At 45.0% G+C, this 26,630-nt stretch overlaps 1 protein-coding gene and 1 long non-coding RNA gene across 3 annotated transcripts in view; one reads left to right on the top strand and one right to left on the bottom strand.

Annotated features, from left to right (window-relative positions):
- The window catches only part of Tox3 (TOX high mobility group box family member 3), a 99,158-nt gene extending 95,936 nt beyond the window's left edge, over positions 1-3,222 (bottom strand). For both annotated transcript variants that reach the window (XM_060392246.1, XM_060392247.1), the window contains exon 1: positions 2,767-3,222. In XM_060392246.1, the coding sequence (XP_060248229.1) occupies positions 2,767-2,853 (87 nt within the window). In that variant the 5' untranslated portion in view covers positions 2,854-3,222. The remainder of the gene's footprint in view (positions 1-2,766) is intronic.
- On the top strand, positions 1,913-25,343 carry LOC132656844 (uncharacterized). Its single transcript, XR_009594606.1, has 3 exons — positions 1,913-2,038; positions 12,806-12,905; positions 25,183-25,343. It is a non-coding gene; the product is annotated as an uncharacterized LOC132656844 (long non-coding RNA).
- Positions 25,344-26,630: the final 1,287 nt, after the last annotated feature.

Raw genomic sequence — 26,630 nt, 5'->3', positions numbered from 1 at the left:
AACCGTCCAAACTCTTTCATCCATTTTCCATAGATAGTATACTTTCATGAGAGCTGACATTTTAAAAAAAGACCCATATACTCACAGAATGTAAAGATAATACACTCACATATAATTTATACAAAGAACTCTGGCCATTTGTTAAAAGGAGAAGTGAATGGAACCCTATTATTCACGGTTTGTAAATAAATGTAAAGATAAGCGCTAGCATTTCCCTTGTGAAACCCTGGCACGGATAGTTTGCTTTCTTCTGAAGTTTCCCAGATGGTCATTAAAACAAGAAAAGGCAGAAACATACTTTTTTGTAATCCATCATCTCTCATTCAAAGAGATAATACAAGTCTTGGAAAGTCAAGCCTTAAGAAAGATTAATAATTCCAGGTACTTTCAGATGAAATAAACGTATGTCTTTGTACACTGTTTTAAATCTTCAATAAATCTACCCTGAACGGCAGGCAACGAGCTCCACGTGAAATGCAAGTTAGCTGTGAAGCAAACGCTGTAAACCTTTAATTAGCTCTTGCTGTTCTGTACTCATAAAGTTAATACTTCCACTTCTGTTACGTTCTCCATACAAAGATAAATTACGGGGACTAAAACTGTTTTGTTTTGTTTTTCTGTCCACTGCAGAAATTAAGGGTATACAAATACTGTATTTGTACTGTGGCTCAAGTCTAAAGGTACCTACATTTTTACCTGTGAACACATAAAGGCAGACACACCTTTGAATGAGTACAGTTTGACCCCTCCCAATGCTAAGTGCTGATTCCAACTTTTATAAGTTGGGCCCCCACAAGCCCTTCCCACCATCAGACTGCTGAATTACTAAGAGCATTTCAGGGCCATCGAAGGATTCAGAAATGGACACCAAATGAGCTAGCTTGCTTCCCCACCGCTAAAGTTGACCCGGCATCTAGACAAATGCTGTCTGATTTCAAGCTTTATATCCCCTCCCTGAAATAAGCTTCTGGGTTTAAAATGACTCAAAATAACCATTCTCAGAAAATGAAAGGAGATACACACAAAACACACACAATTTCCTCAGTCCCTAGAAGCCCTTGGGATCCCAGGGAACAGAGATTTGCCATGCATGGCAGTGACTGGCTTAATACAATAGGTTTCTATTTGGATGTCATTCGAGTGTTGCTGATCTTAAATCAGAGAAAGAAGTGGTTACATTAGACAAGGTAATGGCTTCCCAAAATAAGAGCATGCCCAGTTTACAGAAGGACTACATACACAGGCTGAGCTCTAAAGGAGATAACTAACACCCCACTGGAACAATTAAGCGGATTCTCAGAAACACTACATACTTAATTAGGCTGCCTAAGTCCCTGACTGAGCATACATGGGGGACTTTTTAAAGCATTTAATAACCTGAGTAAATCCAAAATCAGACGACAGAAGCCGATCCTTCACTCTGGCTACAGCGTTCGGCCTTTTCTTGCCTGGCTTTCGATGCCTTAAGCATTCATCTCAGATTCTGGGGGAATATGAATGGGCACCACCAGCACTGGACTGAAAACACTGAATAAAGTCCCTCGGAGCAGTAGTTACGGAAAGGGCCCCGAGTGCCTGGCTCAGAGCTGTCCACCCTGACCCGGAATGGAACCAGTGAGGCTCCAATGGTCTTCTGCAAACTTTACCTCTGGAGTTGGGCAGGAGTGTAAACAATAAGGGACAGGGCCTTCATCAGCCAGGGGCACAGCCAACTGTCCGGACTCTAGATACGATCCCTCCTCTTCCTGCTATTTATTCATTAGTTTTGTATTGCACCTTTCTTTCAGCTGCCTCGGTATTTCCTCCTCCGTTATCCAAGCAATCATAAACAAACTAGGATTTGAAAGAGAAGTCGGAGGGGAGGGAGGAGCAGGGGGAAAGGGAAAGAAAAACACATTCAAAAGGCGCAGGGCTCTTTCTCTGAATCTCGCCCTCGGGGTTATGTCTCAAAGCTCTGTGGTGGGATAGACGACCCGGCCCGGGAAGCCCACTGGCTGTGTCCGAGGTCCTTCTTCGGCCACCTGAATCGCTCGCTCCTGTAAGTTCGTGTGGCAAGAGGTGCGGGAGATGGGGTGACCCCGGGGCATGGTAGGGAACTGCAACTCTGAGCTCCATGAAAGAAAAAACTTAACCCGCCCCCGCAAAAATAAATAACTAAAATAGGAGAAGCCACTTGCGCTAACTCGGGAGAGGCGAACACCTTCCTCTGGTAGACCGAAGCACCCTAGAGAGAGGCACCTGCTGGGATCCTACAACTTCAGGCTTCCCAGTCCTAGACCCGGGCACTCTGTAAAGTTTGTTCCTCATCTTCCCCGAGCACCAGGGACGAGCTCCTGAGTGAGTGGACGAGCTGGGATGAGCTTGCGAGGAGGAGGGCGAGATCTCCGGACCACGAGATGTGGACCCCCTAGGTAGCGCCCCCCCCCCCACACACACACACACATAGTAGGGGTGTTGCAATCGTGTTTACCAATAACATCAACAAAGAATCACATGGATGCCTCAGCTCAGTCCCGGGACTGCGCTTCACTCAGCTTTGGGGGAGCGGGGGAGGGGACCTGGAGGGCAGAGGGAGCGCCAGCAGAGGGACAAAAAGGTGGGTAGGAAGGGGACAGAAAGAGAAGACTAGGAGAGTTGTTCAGAGACGAAGGCGCACCTAGAATACCAGCGGGTGGGAAGGAAAGACAGGAAAGAAAGTAAAGCAGGCTAGAGGGACGCGGGACGCGCCCGGGAAGAAGAGGTGGCCCCCGCCCCCGGCCCGGTCACCTTGCTGTAGCCGTAGTACCCCAGGCACTGCGCGAAGTCCAGGCTGGCGGGGTCCCCGGCCGCCGCGGGGTAAAACCTCACATCCATGCCGGGGCCGGGGGCTTGGGGCCGGGACTGGAGCTCGCCGGGGCCGCTGGCCGCCTCCTCGCGGCCGCGCGATCCACCGTCGGGGACACCCGGCCGGGGGCGCCCGGGAACAGCGCGCGGGCCGTGGGGCTAGAGGGGCGTCGCGCGGGGGCCGCCGACGAGCCCGGGAGCTGCGGCCGCGGCACACAAAGGCGCGGCCACGCGAGCCGCGGGAGAGCGGGAGGCAGCCCGGGGGACGCGCCCCACCGGGACACCGAAGCTGGCTGCGCGCGGGCCGGGCGCCCGGGGTGCGGGGCGCAGCGCGGGGACCCGGGGCGGCCGGCGAGCTCAGGTGCGCGGCGAAGCTGGGACGGCGGCGGCGGCGGCGGCGGCGGCGGCGGCGGCGGCGGCTGGCCCCGCTCCTCCTCCCCGGGCGGACTGAGCCGAGGAGCCGCGGAGACAAGGGGCCCGGCCCCTCCCCTGCCGCTCCCCCTCCTGCCGCCGCCGGTCCCCTCCCCGCGCCGCCGCCGCTCCGCCCCTCCCACCGCGGGCAGCTGGCGCGCCGCCCGCCCCGCCGGTGCGCTCGGCGGCCGACCGCCTCCGGGCTCGCGCCCCGCCCCGCGCCCCGTGCAGCCCCGGCCACCGCGCGCCCCTTTCCGGGCCCCTCTCCGTCCCACCCCTTCCCTCTTCGGTCCTCTTTGTCCCCGCGGCCTCACCGCACTCCTCTCTCCCCGGCTTCCCTCGGCCGCCCCACCGCTGCCAGCACCGACCCTCCTGGAGCCCCGCTCTCCTCCGGTGCGACCCTTCTCTCGGCCCCAGCATCCTAAAGCCATCCACTCCGGATCCAGCCCTCTCTTCAGTCTCTACCTTCCAGTCCCATTTCCTGCTGGTGGGGACCTGTCTCCCAGCCCCTCTAACCTTCCCACCCTTCTGCTTGGGTGTCCCCGGTGTAGGCTCAACCCAGAAACTAACCTATGCAAGTGGCTCCCGGTAGCCAGGACCGGGAACCCCATGCACACCTGTGGTATTTTCCAGGAGTGTTAGGGCCTGACCTTTCACAGGTAGGCAGACTTGAAGCTTCCCAAGTTAAGCCTCAAGTCGGGTCTCTTTGTATTTTCTGCACTCTTGTTTGTTTCCGAAAGGCATTCTTGTAACTGGATCTAGGCAGATCACTCGCTCCTCTCCAAGAGAAAATGTCCCTCTTTTCCTAAAAGGTTCTGGGTGATTAACTTGTCCACGGTGCACCCACCACCCCTCTTTTTATCTTTCTCTTTCTTTAAGTTTCTCCCTCCTCCCACTCGCACCCCACTACCCCCACCGACAACAACAGTCACCCTGGGCTTTACTGCTGAGTTAATTTGAAAGTTTGGCGGTCAGCCTTGGCAGTAGAAAACGTTGGTGGAGTCCCGATTCAGTTACCTGCGAACTACTTTGAACTAGAAGGGAAAGATGTTGAACTATTTTCACTGACAGCGTCTAACGGCGTGGTCCCTGGATCACTTCGCTGGCCCGGGGCCTGAACCTATCCAGACATACACGGGTTTCTGTATGCTCTCCAGCTTGTGCGTCACCTGTGTGTGTGCCTTCGCCCAATACTATACCTCAGGAACCAAGCAGGGAAAATAAACTTCAGTTGGGTGAGTGTGTGTGTGTGTGTGTGTGTGTGTGTGTGTGTGTGTGCCCGAGACAGCCACGTGTATTCAGGGAAGGAACAACTCCCCACATTGTCGCTGGGTTGACTCTGACCCCCCCCCCCTTCTGAAAAAGCTCTGAGTCTCCATTTAACGTTGACAACCCAGCGGCGCTCCCTAATGGCCCAGCGGGTTGCACAAATTGGCAGTGTGCTGAGATATTATCAGGACAACACCCCATTGAGTAAGTTCTTGAAACGCAGAAGTAGAGGCCCTTTCTCTGGGCCACTGGGCGCCTGTGGCCTTTCCACCAATCAGAACTGGAGGTTGCAGTGGCCACCTGTTGTCCCGAAAGAGAACATCTTTTAAGTTTCACTATGAGTATTTAACAATGGCGGCAAAGTGCAGGGTCTGACCAAAGGAGAGAAGCAGACTGTTGACACAGGGTACCAGAAAAAAAAAAGAAAAGAAATGTTCCTGCCCCGCAAGCCTTAAAGAGAGAGCAAGTATCAAAGGCTGCGAAGGTGAGCTTTTCTCTGCTCACTCACATCCCTCCCTCACCTTAAAGTCCATTTGCCAGGCACCTGGAGCAATCTGAGCTTGATTTCGGAGGAAGCGAGTGAAGTATGATCCAAGCTGCGGAGAGGGAAAACCTGAAGTTGCCACCAGACCTCCAGGATCAGGCACACAAATGCTGCGCTGCTGTCGAAACCCCACTAGCTGCGGGAGCTGGAATTACAAGTGCTGCTGCTGTGCTGCACTCACAGAAGCCGTGAGAACCTTGCCCCAGCAGGCACTAGGATTTAGGGGTGCCTGTTCCTATCCCTTAGCACTGTGGGCCAGTATTTTAGAACAGCTCTTCCTGTGAAGCCTCTGCCTGTCAGGTAGAGGCCTTTGAGAGGAGGCAATGTTTTTGTTTTTGTTTCTCTGGGACTGGTTAAGAGAGGTAAACAAAAGTGTGAGTGGTGGGGGGAGGGGAGAGTGGAACTACAGGACCTGAGATGTGCTTGAGGCATCTGGATGAGAAGTCGCTGGTCATTTGGGAAGTCTGCACAATTGACCTTTGCAGTCTGTCTCCGTGCATTCAGCAGCTGTCTTTGAGGAGCCAGTATATGCCAGCCACTGTTTACACACTTTTGTGTGAGAAAGAAAATCCCAACATGACTCATAAGAGAAAGTTTTTAGAAGGGACTACATGTACTTCAGAAGCACACACAGAGGTCTCCTCTCATCCAGTCACCTGGAGATCCTGTCATGTTGCAGCTACTGTGGAGTATTTAAAAAGGAGGCTCAAGGGATGAGGTGTTGCACAAAGCAAGATGCTCACTCTCTCCAGAGCAGTAAACCATGTTTGGTGCCTTCTTTGCAGTGGAAGTTTATACAGAAACTAGAAAGAAGGTAGGGGGAGGGGAAGAAGAGTGAACATTTAAATGGTGGAACATTCTTTGCAGGGAATCTGGTTACGGTGGGATTTAAGGCTACGTAGGACTCTGGCTTGAATGATCTCCAGTGAGAGGACTGTACCTTAGGTATCCGGATGCCTTTGGGCTTTTGTATATTTGAGCACTAAAGTTATACTCGGCTTCACTTAGAACTGATTTGATTAAACTCTCCACTGCATTGCCGTGAGAGTGGCACCTCATTTTAGAAGTTCCAGGAAATGTGAATAAGGCCCATCCACAAAAAAACTTGAGACTGGATTCTAAAGTATTGAGGACAATTGTGATATGCTGTCATCTTAGAGGCTGTCCTCTGTTCCAGTCTGTCTGAAATTTCCCTTTCCAGTCCCATATCAAAGGTTTCCCACTACTGGGTTAGCCTTGAACCTGAAGACGCCTCTTTAAAAATTCATCTTAATTGTGATTTGAATGTATGTTGAATAGTGCTGGCGTGTTATCAGGAAGGGCAGCAGAGGGCTGGGGTGGGGATGGTGCAGTTAGCAAAGCCCTCTGCTTGCCAACTGAGGACCTGCATTCAATCCTCAGAGCCCACATAAAAAAGTTGGGCATCATAACACAAGCTTGTAATCACAGGCTGGGGAGGTAGGGACAAGATCTGGGGCTTCGTAACCAGCCAGTCTAGCCTAACAGTCTAGCTTCAGCCCAATGAGAAACCCTGTCAGAAAAGGCGGTAGATGGCCTTTCTGAAACACCCCAGGTCTGATTTCCACACAGATGCACGCACGCACACACATACACGCGCACACACACACACACACACACACACACCTTCCACACAAACACACATGAAAATACACATTCATGAACAAGTATGTATACTTAAAAAAAAGTGACAGTAGAAAAATTCCTTGTGAGTCCAAAATATAAATTCTGAGCATAACGGAACTCCTCAGGTGGTTTCCATGTTTTGGGTCATTACTATTAGTTGTGTTAGCTTGGTGTCTCTAGTCATCCAAGAATATCTTTTTTTTTTTAATGAAATAATAAGTAAATGTTACAAAGTATGAAAGCTACTTTAAATCTTAACAGAACTCTGACTTTTTTTTTCTACTTACTGTGACCTCAAGTTAATCAAGAACCAGAGAGGACTTTATTAAACTGAGATCTACTGGATGTTGTAACCAGAAATCCAACTTTTAGGAATTTCTGAAAGTCATGGAAGCCAGATGAGACAGGTACTATTAAACATTATATATGGCTTAGCTCTTTTGCGTTTGGGTGATGAAAAGTCCTTTCCAAATATTATGATCCTTGTTTGCAGAATGTAATGTAGCCAAATTAACAGCAGCTCCAAATGGAAATTAACAAGGCCAGAGCTTCTCAAGTTTCTCCTCTATTCCCATAGTAACAGCTAATGTATTATAAGGGCAAATGTCTGGTGGTTGCTTTTGTATCTGAACTTGGCTTCGCATCATAAAGCAGTGTCTCTAGCCAGCCTGGATTCTTAATACATCACCACAAAATTGGAGTTGCCTATCAGGGAATCAGCATTTCACATTTGTAGCTGGAATCACAGGCAAATAAAATCAGAGTGGCCAACATTCTCACAATGGCTAGCATGTGCAGGGATGAGGAAAATTAATGTAGTACATCTGTAACTCAGTAAAACCCAAGTAGCCCAAGTAAAACTAGTCAATAGACAAGGGTTCCAGAAAACACAGCCTGAAAGAAATGTCCAGGCCCAGGAGATTTTTAGCTTCAGTTTTTAATAAATCTAAATTTCGAGTCTAGAAATGCAAATTCTTTCTATATTTTTATTACAGTTAAAGATATAGAAACAGAGGCAGATGGAGTAAGTCTTTCTTTTGTAATAAATACATACTCAGTTGTGTCCATGAGGTTAATTCTTGCATTACTCAGACAAATTTTGTTCCTATTTGTTTCTATACAGAAAATCCAGAAAGAGTGTCCCAAACTAATCATGTCTGCCATGGACTATTACTTTTTTTTAAGAATAGAATCACTGGTAGGTTCTGACAGACTGTAATTATGGACCAGCAACCCTAGAAACCTAGCAGCAAAAAGCACTAAGCTGAGAATTAATTCCTAAAGATAAGAGCTGCATCAAGCATTTGCTTGTAGTCTAAATATTTCTTTAATGAAACCAGTATAGAAGCCAGTGTCTTAAAAGCGATCAAGAGGTGTGCAAATTTCAGTGTATCTGCCTTAAAAAAAAAAATCCTGTATTCACAGAAATCCTAAGCTGGTGTCCTGCCTGTTTTCTGAAACATATTCTATTTTTTTCTGAAGTGAAAGAATGACCTCTTTTGCAGGAACAATTTTCAGAGACAGCGTGTTTATCAAATGGTTTCTCTGTTTTCATAAAAACAATTTATTTTCACTGAACTCTTCAAGATAAGCATCAGAGCCAGGAAGAATGCACAATGAAGTTTATAATTACACTCCAGAAACAAATCCTAGGTAGTTTTTATTTTGTTCAAGTGAAAAGGGTTTTCTTTTCTTTTTTTTTTCATCAAAGAGACAAAGGTACTGACTGCTGGCGAGGAGGCTTCCACGGGAGTGGAAATGAGGAAACCCAGCCAGTTTACAGCAGGAGGCCCCGACAGGGCTGCCCACAAAGCCCAGCTGAACAATGAGGGCTGGAGACCCAGTACTTTCTCTGAAAATGGGTGGGGGTCAGCGCAGATTTTATTTTTCATTAAGGGATAGCTATAGGGGCAGGAAGGAGAGAAAATCCTTTGACAGATACACATTGAACCTTCTCATGGCAGTTCTAAAGAGCCCTGCATGCAAACACATCTCCATGACATCCATTCCTGGAAAAGCACTTGGATTCCTAGCCTCTATTTATATGGAGTGTTCTCTTTTAGAACCAGAGAACAATCAACTTGTAAATAATAATGATGATAATAATAAAATAACTGAGTAGGGTCTGAGTCTAATAAAGAGTATGGTTCTTGAGAAAGAAGAAACAGTTGCATTTGATCAGAGAGCAGCGAGGACTAGCTGCAAAAATCATCTCCCTTAATTTCCATAGATCTGTGCATGCCAAACAGATGAGTGTTTGCTTTTCCGGTAATAGTGCAGGTGCGTCTCCTGCGGGGTCTAAATCTCCACCTCATCAAACTGTTTCACCAAAGTGGGACATGCCCTCTTTCCTGGAACGGCTTCAAGTTTTCTCCCCAGCATTCTAGCCACCTGTTTGTGGAGTTCATCCTGTGAGTCCATGCATGCAATTAGAAACAAGAGAATGAAAATAAATGACCTTGTTTGTTATTTATAACAAAGAAACTCAGCAAAATTAATGCTGTGGAGCTTGACCTCGTGACCCGAGAGAAAGGGCCACCTCATGGCTTTGTGGCCAACACACAATAGCCCGGCAGCTCCCATTGTCCATCCACCGTGACTTTTGGATGGTCATTAAAACCGTATATCCAAAATATTAAATGTTTTACAAGTTAGATTAGAGGATTTGCACCCTTCCTCAAAAAGCATGTTTAAAGAAGTGAGGCTGGTTAGTCCAAGAGCTCTCCCCCTGAAAGACAGCAAGGAAAATCATTTAGCTTTATCTACTTACGCTGTCCTGTGTCAACATGTGGAAGAAAGGGGAAATATTAAAAAATTTCAAATGAGGACCCTGGGAATTGAAGAGAGTTAAGTCCGTAATAGAAATCAAACAGAAGAATGATCTCTGCAAGTGGTGCAACAAGAGTGGGAAAACACTGTTGTTTCCTTCCTGTTGAGGCTACAACTGGGCAAGGAAGACACAGCTTTCTTCTTTCAGATAAGCACAGTGTGGGTGCTGCCCCTGGAGTTGTGTGACAAAATAGCATTGCCATGTTCTCTCCACTACTATCCAACCACACACCCCAGGAGCTGTAGACAGGAAGTACATGACAAGCACGAGGAAGGACCTAAAGGTTTTTTAGTACTAACAGCTAACCTGGGGTGCAGTGGTTCAGAACCAGCAACAACTCTGAACCTTGGGTGGTGAGTCTCAGGCTTGCCTCCATACCTATGTGTTGCCTTCCTTGACTCCTTTTTGGCCCCTTCCCTGGTGAACACCAAAAAGTGTTGAAGTTGCAGTATAAAAGATTCAGCCAAGATTTTTTTTTTTACATAACAACCACCCATTTCACTAGGTTTTGCTTTTATCTGTAGTAAGTGAGAAAATTGTGTGACCAGCAAACTATGTGGAAATACCTTTTTGATAATGTATTATCAGCAAATGTTTGGTTTGTATGTCCATGTAACAGGCCTATATACTCAGGTCAAATCAAAATGTAAGGTATCAAAGAGTTCCAAAAGAGTGGAAACACTGCCGTGGAGCAGGGATCTTTGGAGATACTATGGTCATCTAGCATCATCTAGAGCAAGTGAAAAAGTTATACCACAAAAAGCTCCAACTTCCTGGTGAACCTCGTTTGGACCAGCCAGTTCTCAAGTGCTGAAAGAGAAAGTTTGGGGCCCTTTTTTTTTTTTTTTTAATTTAACTAATCTGAAGGAACCCACTGGGCAGGCCAAGACGAGATATCAATTATATTTTTTTGCCAGAAAGTGTTTTGACCACATCTACATTCTTTCCCACTCCAAATACTTCCAGGGTCCGCCTGTCCCCTCACCTGTTCCCAACTTCATTGCTCTCTTCTTTTCTTCTTTCTCTCTCTCTCTTTTGAAAACCACTGAATGTGCTGCCCCGTAAGCACTTGGATATAGAGCCAACCACGGGCACACCGGCAACCTGCCATGAACAATACTCCTAAGGAAGATGGACGCTCCCTCCCCAGAAGCAAACAATTGCCAGTAGTGTCTCAGCTAGGAATGGGGCCTCAGAGCTCCTTTCCAGTCCAGGCTGGAATGCTGACAAGTCTTGTGTGGGCAAGCATTTCTGCAATTGCCATTTCGTGTCCAGAAGATCTGTCCGTCCTTTTTCTTGTTCTTTGACCACTGGAGGAAAGTAGTGTGTTACAGGCATCCCAGTTACGGTTGGGCACTCCACAGACTACTTGTTCTCTGCATTTTGACCAGTCATTTTTTTTTCACTTACTTCTGAAGAACAGTTTCTCTGATGCGGAGTGAGAGCTGCACTAGTCTATGGGTGTATGCACTTAGGAAGCAGTTTGATACTATGTCCTTTTAGTGAATAATAGTCTTAGGTTCTCCTGTAGGTTCTGTGAGCTCCCAGCCAGGGTTTCTGGGCCATATTTATAGCATGTGTTTTTCTCCTGCGAAGTAAGTCTAAGTCCAATCAGAAAGCCATTGGTTACCCACATAAAACTCATGTCCTATTGCACCCATGGGCACATCTTGCCAGGCCAGTTGCTATTGTAGCTCACAGGTTCACAGCTGGGTAAGCTGTTGATAACTTTTCTCCCTGTGTTAGTGACACTCCTATTACTGTGATAGAACATCATAATCAAGGCAACTCTCAGAAGAAAGTTGATTTTGGCTTATGGTTCCAGAAGGTTAGCATCCATAATGGCAGGGACAGCTTAGCAGCAGACCACAGCCATGGGTGACAGAAGCAGGAAGGTTGAGAGCTCGCATCTTGAACCACAAGTATGAAGCAGAGTGAGCAAATTGGAAATTATTTGAGGGTGTGAACTCTCAAGGCCCACCCTCAGTTAACATACTTCCCCCAGCAGGGCCATATCTCCCAAACTTCCCCCAAATTGCACCATCAACTAAGGACCAAGTGTTCAAAGGCCTGAGACTATAGGGGGTATTCTCACTTAAACCACCTCACAAGATCATCAGCCTGAGCAGCACCTTCTAGTACTATGAAAGCTTCCCGGTTAAAACTCTATTGGTTTCTCCAAGTCTTGAGACCAAAGCACGTGCTACCTGCAGCAATAGGGTCTTACGTCAAGTCCTGGTGGACAGTGGTGCAATGACAATAGTTTATATTGTTTTGGACAGATCTCTGGCAACACTGTTGACCAACAAAGGGAAGAATTTTACCCTTTATACTGGGATTTTTTTTCTTTGACAACCAATGTTTTCTGGAAGTGCTATTATCCTCCATGTACAGTAATTCCATCCAAACTCACCTCACCCCCGTATATTTACATATGTGTATTAATGAAGCGGAGGGAGCATGCATACAAACTTACCAAACTTTAGATTTCCACGTGGCTTTCCAAACGCAGTCCAGCTGCCCTTCCTGTAGCCCTTTCCTCCTTCCTATCACCTGTGTTCTGCTAGCACCCATCCCTTACCATATTTCTTACCCACCTCCCAGCTAAGCCCTCTTGATCTGAAAGTACCACGGAGTTATCATGGTGAGCTCTGAGCGCCAAGTTATTTCTACAGCCATGTTCCAGTGTTAGCAACAGGGCAGAACGGTAAGCATTTCATCTCTCCCAGAACCAGAACCTGTGCCAATGAGTTTTCGTATACACTCTCACTGTGCTTTTTCAAGGAAGGCTCCAGAAGAGGAAAACACACAACTCTTGTTTTACTAAAGATGATAAGACAGAGGGTGGGAAAATGCATGAGTTTGTCTGTACTAAATAAGACATGGAAAGAGTATTATAATGGTGAAATGATATAAGCGCCATCACAGAGAAACATGCTCTTGCCAAAGGAGTCAAGAAATATATTTGCAGAAACTGTTACAGATAATGTGCTGAGGTTGTGTAGAGAAAGGATAGGTCACCTCGGATCCTGGAAATGAAAAAGCAAAGATCTGTCACAAACACACTTGCAAGATAGCATTTTCGGGATGCAAAAGAGAAGAAAAATATCCTAAATGAGGGAATTTTAAAAGACTTACAAAGAAGGCATTTGTGTGGTGGGGATCTGAAGTCCCATTAGTCATCTCTTGGATATATGATACTTAAGTCAACCAGAAAGGATTACATTCCCATCTGCCTACCTACCATCCCTCAGCTCTTACTCTTTTCTATGCTTTCATTTCAGAACTTAAACTGAAGAGATGCTGTTGTGTCACAGACTTTTCCTGGGGAAGTACAACACACACATCTACTCACCTCAGATAGGAAGCCCATGATACATCAAAGTATGGATACCACTGAAGTCCAACTTGGTGAAACAGTTTTACTGGTTGTTTTGTTGTTGTTGTTGTTTTTACAGGAATATGTGTGAGGAATGACTTACAGGTGCAGAAATGATTCAAGGACAGCTTTGGTAATCCAAAGCACACCCCAGTGTAGTGCCAGTTCAGCAAAGCTGGGAGCCTGGAACACACTGCACAGCCGGCAGACAGCTCACCAGGCTAGCCAGTATTCTTTCCTGGTGGCTCGATTGACCCAAACCCCTTTCAGGGATCTCTGCTGTTTTCTACTTTCTCCAGGCAGCTTGGCTAGTCTCTGGGTCTTCTATGCGCTTGGGTTGTCTGAAAGTGACTTTCAGAAGTCTCTATTGTTTAAGTTTAGAAGGAAAAGGCCTAATTAATCTGATCAGTTTCAGGGACTTCCTGAAAATATTTTGAGTTGTTTATCTTCTCTGAAGGATAGAGTATTTCAATCTTGCCCAGCTCTGGGAGAAATTGCTATACAACAAAAGCTTTTATATGGGTCCTGTTGGTCTTAGGGTAAAAGAAAAATCGGGGTGGGTGTTCAAAGTGTCTGCTCACATCATTTCCATTACCCCTTTGTTGGCCAAAGCAGGTCAGTTAGCTGCATCTGATGTCCATAAATTAGAAAGTATAACTGGCTTGGTTGTGGGGGGAGAGGGGAATGCTGAAGGAGAAAGCACTAGGAAAGGCTGTATGTGGAGAAGCAAAGTGGTAGGAAGAGGAACCAGGTAGGAAAGAGAAACCTAATAGAATCTAAGGGCCATGCTACCAAGTTACATTCAAAACTAGAGTCTACCTGCTGGATCACATGAAATCACAGCTAGGAATTACATCCTAAAATCTGACACATACACAAATGATTCATGTAACATTGTTTAAGTTCAGACTGCATGCCAGCTGTGCGGCCATATAGACACCCAAATGTATATGAATCTTTTAGGTGTACCATCATGACTGTAAGTGTTAGAACTTTGAAGGAAATCCTTGGCAGTCCAGAGCCAAGGATTACCACAACATCACACTGCACAACAAACCTCACAAAAGAGATTTATTGGGAAAAACACAAGAAGATGGCTGTCTCTGGTCTTGAGAGAAGCAGCAAAGAACTGAGCAGGAGACAGGGTTTTTGTAGGGTTTGAAGGGGGTTGAGGCTTTCCAGGGTGGCCTGGGATTGGTGATCTTGGGGAAATCTCAGGGACTGGTAGAATTTGAGCTCAGGGATTGATGGGATTCTGTGGTGTAATCTTGGGGCAAGCTCAGGGATTGAGCTTTTTTACCCTCAGTTTGGCCACCTATGTCTCAAGGAGCTGGAAATGGCCCTTAAAGCCATGAGAGTAGCCTGGGGTGGGACCTGGCCACTTGTGCCTCCAGAGCCTTACTTCTCTCCAGGTAGATAATTATTACTCCCTTCTTTCATGTTGAAGAAGGGTATCACAGAAGTGAGATGTCTAAGGACAAAAAAGCAAATGGTATGCCAGATAATTTTATGCCAACTTGACACAAGCTAATGTCATCTGCAAGGAGGACCCTCAATTGAGATAATACTTTTACAAGGTGGGGCTGTAGATGAGCGTGTAGGGCATTTTCTTAATTTGTGATTGATGTGATAGGGCCCACCCCACTGTGAGTGGTTCTGGATTTTATGAGAAAGCAGGATGAGCAAGCCATGAGGAGCAAGCCAGAAAGCAACATCCTTCCACGGCTTCTGCATCAGCTCCTGCTTCTAGGTTTCCACCTAGTTTGAGTGCCTGTCCTCATTTCGCTCAGTGATGAACATGATAAGAAAGCATAAGCCTATTAGCCTTCCTCCCCAAGTTGCTTTGTTCATGGTGTGTCATCACAGCAATAATATCCTAAATAAGACCTTAAAGTCATATAAAGTCAGGTATTTTCTTTCAATTACATCACTGCAGGGCAGAGAAATAAACACATCACTTTTCTTCGGCAGAGACTTCTTTATTATCTCATATCCACAGCCTGAAAACAAGGGGTTAAGTCACACCGCACAGCAAACCACAAGCACAAGGTTTCTATAAACACCCCTGCACAGTACAGTGTCATAAATGACTAAAAAAACAGCACATCAATCTCGGAGGTGTTCACTGGAAAATCCCGTGGCAGAAATGGACAGTTTTCCAAGTGAGTGTTCCTGCCGTGCACTGCCCAGTTTTTCTTGCTGTTACAGGGGAGAGGGGTAATGTGAGCAGTACTGGCAAGTGGGCTGTGAGATAACAGGATAAGACAACCGAGAGCTCATAAACATCTTCCTTGTCCTGTGGTGGTGTCCTTGCATGCTATTAGCTATTCCAAATGACACAGGTACAACATACCACATATGCTTCGAGATGTACATGAGCAAAGTCATGCATCTTGATAGCATTGAGCTTTAAGGCATCGGTGGTTGATTGTCATAACAGCATACTTATCCTCCCAGACCATACTTACTGACAAACATCCTGCTGGCTTTATTTACTATAAGAAATGAGCACAGTGTCCTTCTCAGACCCTCATTCCTAGTGCAGAAGGTAAAGAGAGGGCCTTTCATACTAGATGGTCAACATATAGGTGAGATAAAATGAGTGAATCTCATGCTTAATCTAGGCCTTGCACACTATATGCTTAAGCTATCCTTGATCTTTTTTGGAAACCAGTGATTGACACACATTCCTGATATATCATTTCATCATATTACCTCTGAGGTTAAGGTTTTTATTTTTTCAATGTCCCGGGAGCAAGCACTCCATGGTCCTGAGGAAGTTGTTTCAAGCCTCTGAGCTTGTCATGAGCGAGTTCTACATCCTGTCCAATTATCTGTAGCAAATGAGATAACACACATAATTTTTTAATTATCCGGGAAGATGAAAATCCATACCAATTCTGTGTTTAGTTTTGTTAGGATATATTAACAAGATGGATAGGTGACGAGAGCGATGCTTAAAACGATGTCTGTTCAGTAACGCATTCGCTGAAACCTCTCTTGGCAGTCTCGTACATGAGCTTGCTGTCTGTGGGGACACCAGTGATCACCCCCTCCAAATACATTTGCTATTCTCTTTGCTTTGTCTTCCTTATACTGTGTTCAGGTCCTTCTTTTCTCTGGGCAGCAGTGTTCAGCCAGAGCAGATCCTTCACCACGGCCTTGTTTTCATTGCCGGGGATTAGTTCACGGTGGTGGTTAACCTTGGTTGTGAACTTGAAAGGATTAGAAAGCACACAGGGCAGTAAGCAAGCACATCTCTGGCAGTGCCTGGGAAGGCGTGTCCACAGAAGATGAAACAAGTAAGAGGGGTGACTCACCCCAAATGTGAGCCGTACTGTGTCAGAGAGGAGGGATCAAGACAGAATGGAAGGAAGAAAAGGGAGAAAGCTAGGGAGCACGAGCATTCTCCCCACTGTTCCCCAATTGCCATGATGTGAGGTGCTCTTCTCCACCACCCCCGCCTCCCTTAAAACCTCTGCAGTTGTGAGCAAAATAAGTCCCTGCTTTCTCAACTTGGTTCCTGGGGTGTTTCCTTACAGCAGTGAGAAGGTCTGACTAATACAGTTAGCCACTGGCCGTGATCCATTGCCAGTCCAGGAGACCTACATGAACGAGTGCAGAGTGTATAACACAGGTTTCTTTGCTTTTATGAGACATCAAGAAACAACCATTTCTTCTCCAGACAATGTTGATGCCATGCCTCAAAATTCCAAATACATCGTGTCAGCCTGAAGTGATCCCCTCTGAGATCTGAGTCACTGTGCTAATTAGATGATGCTGGAACATGGAGAGAAAGGTGGTGCTTGGTGATGATGTGAGTTACTGAAGGACCAAGACTGTATCACTTTTTGTCCTGATTGTTACTTATGTGAAATAACACGGGACTCAGCCTTTGATATTGACTGATTGGTTTTATTTTCTGATACCCATAACCAAAGGCAATGAATCCCACTTAAACTCACTCCTTTAGTCAGTTGGGGATTCTGTGACAAAATGCCACAGACTGAGTGGCTTTTGCAACAGAAATACCTTGCAGTCTGGTTCTGGAGGCTGGTTCCAGATGAAGGAGCTGGCATGGTCACTGCTTTACTTTTTCTTTTGGCCTCTCTTCTTGGCTTAGAGATGGCTGTCCTCTCATTGTTTCTTCACACAGCCTTTTCCATGTGTGCATACTCTCAGTGTCTCTCTGTTCTCATGTCCCCCATTTTATAAGGATACTGGTCAAATGTTTTTACAGCCCACCCGAAAGGCCTCTTTTTAAGGTAGCCATATCTTTAAGGCCTCTATCTACAAAAAGCAGTCGCTTTCTAAGGTACTAGCAATGATGACTCCAGACTATGAATTTAGAAGAGACATGTTCAACTCATAATATTTTTTTTATTCCCAAACTTTGTTTAGTTTTAAACTACAGGGGGAAAAAAAAACCTTATAGAACCAAAAGGTATTCTTCTAGTTTGCTTCTCTATTACTGTGGTAAAACATTGACTAAAAGTCACTTTGGAAAGAAAAGATTTGTTTCACTTATAGGTTACAGTCCTTCACTGAGAGAAGCCAAATCAGCAACTCCAAACAGGAGCCTGGTGGCAGGCACTGAAGCAGAGACCATCGAGGAGTAAGGCTTTCTGGCTTGTTTCCCCCAGCTTGCTCAGCTGCATTTCTTCTAAGACCCAGGCCCACCTGTCTAGGAACAGCACTGCCCACAGTGGGCAGGCACTTCCACATTGATCAACAATCAAGAAAATGACCTAGAGACATGCCCAAAGCCTAGTCTGATGAAGCCAGTACCTTAGCTGAGAGTCTTCTCTTCCAAGGCATCTAGGTTTCTGTCAGGTTGACAAAAAACTTACAATGACAGTTACAATGCCAGACCTCTGTGGAACTGAGGAGCCAATGGACCGTTACTCTCATCGTCATTTTCCCCCAATTTTGTTTCAATTTAGAGCCAACGGCTTAGTTCATTCACCAAAAAGATTTGAATGGCAATAAGGTTTTTGGCAACTCCAGTGGATCAACATACATTTATGATGTAGTTATAGGGACTTGAAGCAGATTAAGTCATAGCATATAAAGTTGTCAGTTTAGCACTGATAAGATGGAAGAAAGTCTTCAGTGAAGTTGCACTTTATTCTCCTCTTAGTTCTGAATTATTTTTTTGAATTGTAATATTTTAAGAAATAGAAGGCATGACTCCTGAGTTAATGTAGTTGAAAAAAAAACCCTCGAACTCAAAATTATCTAAAAGCACTAGAAATCTTGGTAGACTCAAACTTAAGGAAAATTAACTGAAACTAATATTAACTTCCAAAATCGGAAGCATTGGCAGTGTTGGCTGGCAAAACAGTGCAGTGGAGCTTAATTTGAGCCTTTCTGTAAATTGCAGACCTCCGTGGAGATGTGCTTTTCTTCCTGAGACAGAAGCCTATTCATTTGTTGTGTGTTAGCGTAAAGCTGGCTTTATAAATGTCTTAGAATAGAATATTCCTGTAATTCTGATTTCCCTTTTATTTAAAACCAGGCAGATAACAAGAAAATAATTTGTGGCCTTTAGGGTAATTCAACAAGCTGGAAAATTCCTAAGGGAAGAGACCCCTTTCTAAGACAGCTCCGTGTGGCACAGCTACTAGAGGGTACTGCACTAGTCTAGCTGTGACACTCTGTCTTGCCATAGGTGAATATCCATGAGCACATTTTCCCTCAAAGGACAAAAGAGAGATAAATGTGTACATTTGGAGGCATTTTGTTACACTATTTTTATTTCTTTGCTTTTTTCAAAAGTACATTCTTTTTAACTGAATAGATAAGAAATAGATCCTTACTGAGAACTGAAGCCCAAACATTATTTTTTTTTAATATACAGAAACTGAAACTCTATATAATAGGTGATAAGATCAGTAGTAAGAGAAGTCTTCTTCAGAGTTACAGCACAGTGCATATTTGGGGAATCACCAATGTTTTACGGAAGACGGTGCCACACATTGTCTCATCACTTGCTGTTTCCAATGTGACATCACACCCTTCAGTACGTAATGGTAAATTTGTTTGTTATAGATCAGTCTATCAGCTGTGAACAACTGGAAACAGAGGATGATGTGTTTGACTGACTTCATTTGAAGGAACTGTGGAGCCCAAGGCAGCAAAGCAGTGAGGGTTAGGGTCTCTAAGAAGCACAAGTGGTGCGTTCGGCACTCAGTCTGCTTTTTCCCCTAAGGCCTCATAAGTATTAGATTCATAAGCATCACTCAAAAGACTAGGAGCTATATGACAACACCAAGGAGGAAATGGCGATTCAGAACCTGCTGGGTATGAGTATGTGGTTTGAGTATGTTGGAATATGAATTCATATGTGGTATGAATAAAGTCATGTGTTAGGAACTTGCACAGTGTTGGTTGGTAGTGTTGTAGGCTAATGAGGTGATTAAGAATACGGGCTATTGCCCATTGGTCTTCCCCAGGGGAGACCATACCAAAGAAACCCTCACAAGATGCCAGTATCTTTGTATTGGGTTTTCCAGCCTCCAGAATGCTAAGAAACAAATTTCATTCTTTATGAGTTCTCCAGCCTGCGGTGTTCTGTTATAGCAGCACAGGTAGAAGACAGAGAAACTGGCAAGCACCCTAGGTTTTCAGCTGACATCCACAAAGGGCTATGCCCTACCAGTGAGAGCAAACTAGAAATAGACCACTTCCACAAAGAATGAGGTCCAGATCTGAACAACTTTAATCCCTGAGAAAACTAGTAATACATCTCTAACTGTTTGCTGGGTGGGGTCAGGCATGGAGAGGGAAGAGCAGATCTTTGTAAAAACACTCCAATTATCCTAATTTTGTTTTTATTTACACCTGAAATCTACATCACTGGAGCCAGGACCATGTGACTGGAGAGACAGATGTTGGGGACATACCTAAAATGTGTCCAAATGTGGAAATTATTAGACATGGACTTTTAAGAACCTTGATGATACCTGTATTCAATAAATCAAGCTTTATCAAGAGGCAGGGATGCTCATCAACTACAATGAGGTTATGTCCTGATGAAGCCACTGTCATTAAAAAACATTGCAATTTGAACTTCAGTGGACTTAAAGTCATACCAAGCATCCTAATTTAGCTTATCCTGTCTGGAATACACTCAGAACAGAGATACTAGCCTACAGCCAGGCAGAATAGCTAATCCAACACATGTTTTATAGTGAAGTGCTAGCTATCTCGTGAAGTTACTAAATACCCATATTCTCCTTGCAAGGTACTTTCTTGTTTACCCTGGTGATCCCACAGCTGGGTGGGACACGTGCCTTGCCGTTGCTTAACAGCATAAGAAGAAGTGTCATGGTCTGTGTGGCTGGCCTGGGAGAGGGTTAAGAATCAAAAGTCAAGTATAATTTCTATTAAATACATATTCCTTTTGTAACATAGACACATCAAAAGAGGTTAACCCCAGCCATCATAAATTTTGGGCTTTCTGCACTTACTTAGTACCTAGGCTTCACTCAGTGTATTTTCTCAGTAAATATTTAGTGATATATATTAGTCAATTAATCCAAAGTAATAGCACTATTATATTGACAATTCAACCTTAAATAATGTATGTGTAATTTAACTGAGATTTTTAGAGATCCTCCCATAACCCAAAGATCCTACCATAAACCAAACTGATTTTAACGTGGTTCACAGACACCTAAATTACATGGAGAAAGTCATTAGCTCTTCTGTTAACATTTAATCCTAATGATTATGTCATAGAAAAAGTTTCAGCCTAATGCCAATTGTCTCCCATACTCCCCTACACTATTAGATTTTCTCTTTTAAGAAGGAATCCCCAGGCCTCCAGCCTGGCCCACTGGATAGTCAGGTGTCATGGTTTCTCTACCCTGAGGTTCTTTAGGAAGATACCACGGGGTTCGTGGATATAAGCAGAACCTTTTATCAAAAGGTGAATGCCTAAGACAGAAAAGGGAAAAATATAATCAGCTAGAATTCTACCCACTGCTCCCTTGGTTCTAAGGTGTGTCACCATTATCAGGTGTCCTCTTATGACAGCTTTTTTGATCGGTGGAGAGTGTTTTTGATATCTGTTATGACTGGAACCTACAATTGTAATTTTCACATTTATTTGAACTAAATGGAAGTAAATTAAAGGAAGAGTACATTAAGGGATGTGAAAAACACAAAGGTACGTCATGACAAAGGACAGCACGCTGACTTAGCCCAGAGGTGGGGTTAGCTATGGAACTGCAGGCTGGTGGCTCTGTGCCAGGCTTGGAGCAAACTCACGTGTCCATCAGTCCAGTCAGCATTCATTTACTGAGCAGCAGCACGAGACACAATTTTCTAGTTGTGGAGACAGAGCAACCAACAAGACAAGTCACTGTCAGAACATTTAGAGTACAGCAGAAAGGCACAGACAAACATGTACTCAAAAACTACTCGGTAATGAGCTGGTGTTTCTCTAGGAAGGTGACTTGAGCAAAGAGTGGAAGAGGCTAGGCTCCCCACTCCAAGGGTGCCTGGAAAAATGCAGGGTGACAGCTGTGCAATCTGTACCTTTACTGTGAGCAAAGGAGGAGGCCTGGGTCCCCTTAGTTGTTCCTCCTGACACCTGGGTGAACGGCTGTTTACACAGGCAGATCACCCAGCCGCTCCCTGAAAGGCAAACAGCTGCTTCCTGCCTTCTTAGCTGGCACAGATTGGGGCCCTGACGTTGAGTGCTCGTGAGAAAGGAGGTGTCCTCCATTCGTGCTTTCATTTGTTGGTTCAAGCAAGACATCATGGGTACTTCCAAAGGACAAGGATGGAGGTGGGCACTGGAAGAAAAGTAAGGGCAAGAAAGGGCCCACTCCTCACCAGGTCTCCCCACCCACTTAGAATCCAGGCCTGTCTAGCTTACAAATGCCCGAGTCTGTCTGCGCACTACCCAGCACATATGGGAAAATCAAAATGAGCTGTAAAGGCAAAGAGGCTTTCCCATGATCCAGATCAAGGTGGTTGTAGATTCGGGCAGGTCAGGCGTCCCAGCTCCCTTCTATTCAATGGCCCCTGCCTCTCAGCTGGGAAGCATTTGGATTGATTCTTCTTCATTTTCCTTTACCAAACTCTCATGGTTGAGCAAAGACCATGAGTTAAGTCCTTAAGTACAGTAAAATTTAATACAATCCAAGTTCCTAAATTATCACGTGGACCCTTTGGACTACTGCCTGAGTCTTACGTCTGTTTGCCTTTCTTTCCAGACAACACCTCCCAATATCATTTGCCATGCTGAAATTAGCACAGCCTATATTGAGGCAAGCATACATTCCATTTGGCCACATGTCTACTTGCACAACGTGTTGCATTTTCCAGCGTTTCTTTTCTCTATTAAATCCACTGGGACCTAATGGCAGTTGATGTCAGAGACACCCTCAGATCTGGTCTCTACCCAGATTCTTAGTCCAGTCTAAGAGTATGTCAACTGATTGGATATATAAATTCACCAGCATTCTAGATTCTCTTCTTGTCAGTTTAGGTCCTCTAAGAACCATGCTAAAATGGGGGTAAACATGAAGGAGGTTTGGTGGGAGAGTGGGTGAAAATAAGAGCGGCCTAGAGAAAACTGTCACAGACATCAATCAGGTAAAGCACTTCTGTGAAGGAGAGAAGATAGGAGGGGAACTTGTCTCGTTCCTCTTCATGTGGCTATACAAAGTACTTGAGGCTAGGAAACTTATAAAGATGAAAGATTTGGTTAATGGTCCTACTGTCTAGAGTGTCCAACCAGTTGTAGGTTGTATTACAATGTAAAGGAAAGCGGAAAGGGAAATGCTCATAGACAATGAGGCATGAGGCCGTGGGGGTGGCAGCCTGCTCTGTTTAGGACAGTTCTCTCTTGGGGACTTGGGGACTACTCCTCACTAGATCTGAACCCCTCGTCCAAGACAGCATTAATACTGTCCTAAGGATGGAAGCCCTGGGGCCAGGTTTCTTTCTCTCTGATGCTACCTGTTAAAAATTCTGGCTTGAGGAACAAGCTTCCAGGACATGAGCCGCTGGTGGACCAGCCACATCCAGACCTTCGTTGTCAGTGTCAGACCACAGCGTGGCTATGAGGAAGTTCTGGAAAGGTCACATTTGAAAACCTGGTTTTCCTTCTGTGCTCAGTGAGACTGGACCTTAAGATGCAGCATAAATAATAAAGTGGTTGATTGTGAGTGAAGGAAAGAGGGTTAGAAGCCAGTAGGCCAGCCTGACCAGTGGTCTAAGCTCAGCCTGGCAGAAGAGTGATATCAGATCAAATCCAGAGTATGCTAATGAGTGTTGAACAACCCACTGCCCAGAGAAAGTCCATATTTGTAGGGTGTGCTGATTTTCATGATGAAGCTAAAACACTCCCTCCCTGATAAGGTTCAGATTCCAGCATGGAGCTGGAAGAGCCGTGTATATAATCACGTATCGCATAACATCTCATGACCTGGCAAAGTTGGTACACCACTGCTGTGTGTGAGGCTGGAATTACTAACTTAGTAGAATTGTGACCTTCTGGACCAGTGCCTGAAGCATAGCAGGTGGCTCTGCAAATGGCTGTTTACCCAGGAACTGGGCGGACTGAAGCCCACAGATGGGAAATCAGTGATCAGTGGGGGAGGGCCAGGAGGTGGACGTGAAGTTGAGGGCGTTAACCCTGGGACCATCAGTCAGAGGGAAGTTGTGATTCTTTCGAGCAATTACCTTTTGGACTTTTTAGATCCCGCATGGGACAAATGGAAAGAAAGGGTTTCTGTGGTCCTTTTATAATTCTATGATGGGAAACAACAGTTTTCAACCATTGTTTTTAAACATGCAATCATCTTTATAAATAAAATACTACAAATAGAATGGATGAATAATGCCCTTCTGTTGGGGGCCCTGTTCTGCCTTCCTCAAATGCCTCTCCTAGAACAGTGGCTCCATGACCCCCAGCAAACTGTGCTTTCTGGTGCCTATGCCCTAGGAAGTTTCTCCCTCCTTAGTTTTGGGCCTGGCCTATGGCCTGATGCAACCAACAAGATGAATCAGAGATGAAGAAGGTGTGGCTCCTTCCCTGGCCCCCCACATTAGAAAGACAGCTACCCACTGGAGAGGCCATGCAGAGAGGTCCCAAAGAAATACAAAGATGCTGAGACCACATGAACCCAGAGAGAGGGAGAGAGTCGCAGGTGCGCAGTGTCGCAGATGAATCCAGGCCTAAATCATGTAGAAAATCTTTTAAAATTTTTCTAAATTTTCACGTTTTGGGGCTTGATATTATGTTACTTGGGAGTTAGATTATGCCAAGGAATTTAAATTATCTGAAAAGGGGGCTGGAGAGATGGCTTAGCAGATAACAGCACTGGATACTCTTCTAGAGAACCTAGATTTGTTTCTCAACACTATGGTGGCTTACAACCATCTGTAACTTTAGCTACAGGATATTCAATGGCTTCTTCTGATGTCCTCAGGCACCAGGTATGAATGTGGTTCACAGGCACAGATGCAGGCAGAATGTCTATACACATATAATAATAGTAACAATAATGATGATGATGGTGATGATAATGATAATCATAATAATAACCGCCGTCATCAAGGCAAAATGAACATGGGGACACACTCTAATCCTAGCAGGGATAGAATGAAATGGAAGGGTCCCTAAAGTAGAGAAGGGACAAAAAGAAAAAAAGAAAGCCAATAAAGTGGCAATGATTTGGCACTGGGTTCTGGTCCTACCAAGGGCCACTACAGAACAATGTAGAACATGCTTTGGAATTTTCCCACCCAAAGAGGGAGGAATCTGAGATATTTACCATCTGTCTCTGGGCATATCAGTTCCATATGATTTGTGGTGAGCCCCACTTCAAGGCTGAATACAGAGAAAGTGGTGGCAGAAGAAGTTTGCGCACCGAGAGCTACAGAAAGGGCGCTAGTGTTTTCTCACTTACGAAGCAAAGCTTTAGGCCAAAGCTCATGTGCTAATGGAGTTAGGAAGAAGAAGGAACCAGAGAGGACTGTCCACCGCACTTGACAGGATGACTGCCTGTTTCTAGTGGGTGTCTTCGTGGAGACCATGGAGAGCTACCTGATAACCCCATGCCTGTGAGAGGAGGAAGGGGAAGAATTTCTCACTCCTGATTACATAAATGTGGGTGGTAGTTGGGGTCAAGGGGTCTTACACTTCACTGATCACTGGTAAGTCCTGGGCTGGTTAGTGACTGAGAGGCCTGTGACATGTGACCCCGGGAGTCTGAGAGCTGCTACCTCAGCAAGTCTGTCCATCTCTCCTATCACCTGCAGAAGCTGAAACACCCAGAACTCACAAGAGGAAGATGCATGCTGACATTCAGAAGCAAGATGGATCTTGAGGTGGCAAACAAATTAAACCCGATACAGAAAGCAATGAGAGAGATGAAGACAAACCAGGTGGTGTGTCCTGACAATTCACATCATGAAATACCTTGGGCCAAAATCACAGAGCTTCACCAATGAGAAGGTTCACAACACACTTAGAGGTTTGACTCTCAAGGAGAGATGCATTATCTCAATATTGCTTCCTGATTATTGTACAGTAGAGGATATTTTTTTTTTAGAAAAGGTGTTAATAAGCATACGGAAAAGAAGAGGAGATTGCTATGACCTGAGTCTAATGCCCCAGAATATCATGTTGTACCAAATGTCCACTCTTGATAAAATTGTACTGCAGTTACAAAGTCTGACCTAAGCGAGGCATCTTTCCTACCACATCAACTGTAATGTTCTTTTCACCTGTAGACCATACACAGCCGTACAGTTAAAAGTGGGTTTGTTGTTCTTTTTAACCAACAGTGCTCACATCTCTTAAGCTCTGGTTTCTGCTCATGTGTTAATCAATATATTTTCTTTGATCATGTGAAAAAAGAGAAAGCATTCATGTTCACCAGATTCACGTATGACATAAGTAAGGTAGAGTAGTTGTTGGCAGAATTGGGGCTCACCTTGTATCAACAAGCAATGACATTAGGTAACACCAGGTTGGCATAATATTTAAACATAATAGAATCAGTATTCAACAATACAAATAAGAGTCAGTCATGTCTACCCAGGCTTGGGGAGCTAGATTAATAGCCACTGAATCAGAAAACCTTAGGGTTTTAATTAACCCAAGACTCAAAGATATCTACTAGAAGAATATTTATTTTTAAAAGCAATTTTAGGCTGCAGTAATAGGTATTATTTTCAGCAGAAGGGTAGTGATAATCTTAATAGATTCTGTGAGGGGCACACTGCAGCTGGAACAGTGTATGTTCAGTTCTGGGTGAAAGAGTAAGCAATTAGATGCAGGCAGGATTTCAAGCACGTGTCACACAAGGAATGGTTATCAGCACCAGGGATAAATGAGAACAAAATGATAACATTTTATAGGAATGATAGTGGCCTCCATCTATCTGACGAGCACTCAGGTGCAAAGGGGAGTCAACATATCCTCCTCACTCTGCCTTTTAGTCAGCTATGACCACATTAATGTTGTGTGGGCAACAGCAGCATCTGTTTAACTTGTATGCATCTACAGGTGAGCTGATTTCTCTGGACTGATAGTGGGAGCTGAACTCAGACTCAGGCAGTAGCTTGGGGTTCAGTTGCTTTGTCATTATTGTTGTCGTTGTCTTCTTCTCCTCCTCCTTATTCTTCTTCTCCTTCTCCTCCTTTGCTTTTTCCTCTTCCTCCTTCCCTTCTTCCTCTTCTTTTTAGACTCAGTGTGCTCCTGG

Source organism: Meriones unguiculatus, chromosome 10, assembly GCF_030254825.1.
Source record: "Meriones unguiculatus strain TT.TT164.6M chromosome 10, Bangor_MerUng_6.1, whole genome shotgun sequence".
NCBI lineage: Eukaryota > Metazoa > Chordata > Mammalia > Rodentia > Muridae > Meriones > Meriones unguiculatus.
Note: the sequence above shows the minus strand (reverse complement) of the source record. Positions and strands in the feature narration are given on the sequence as shown.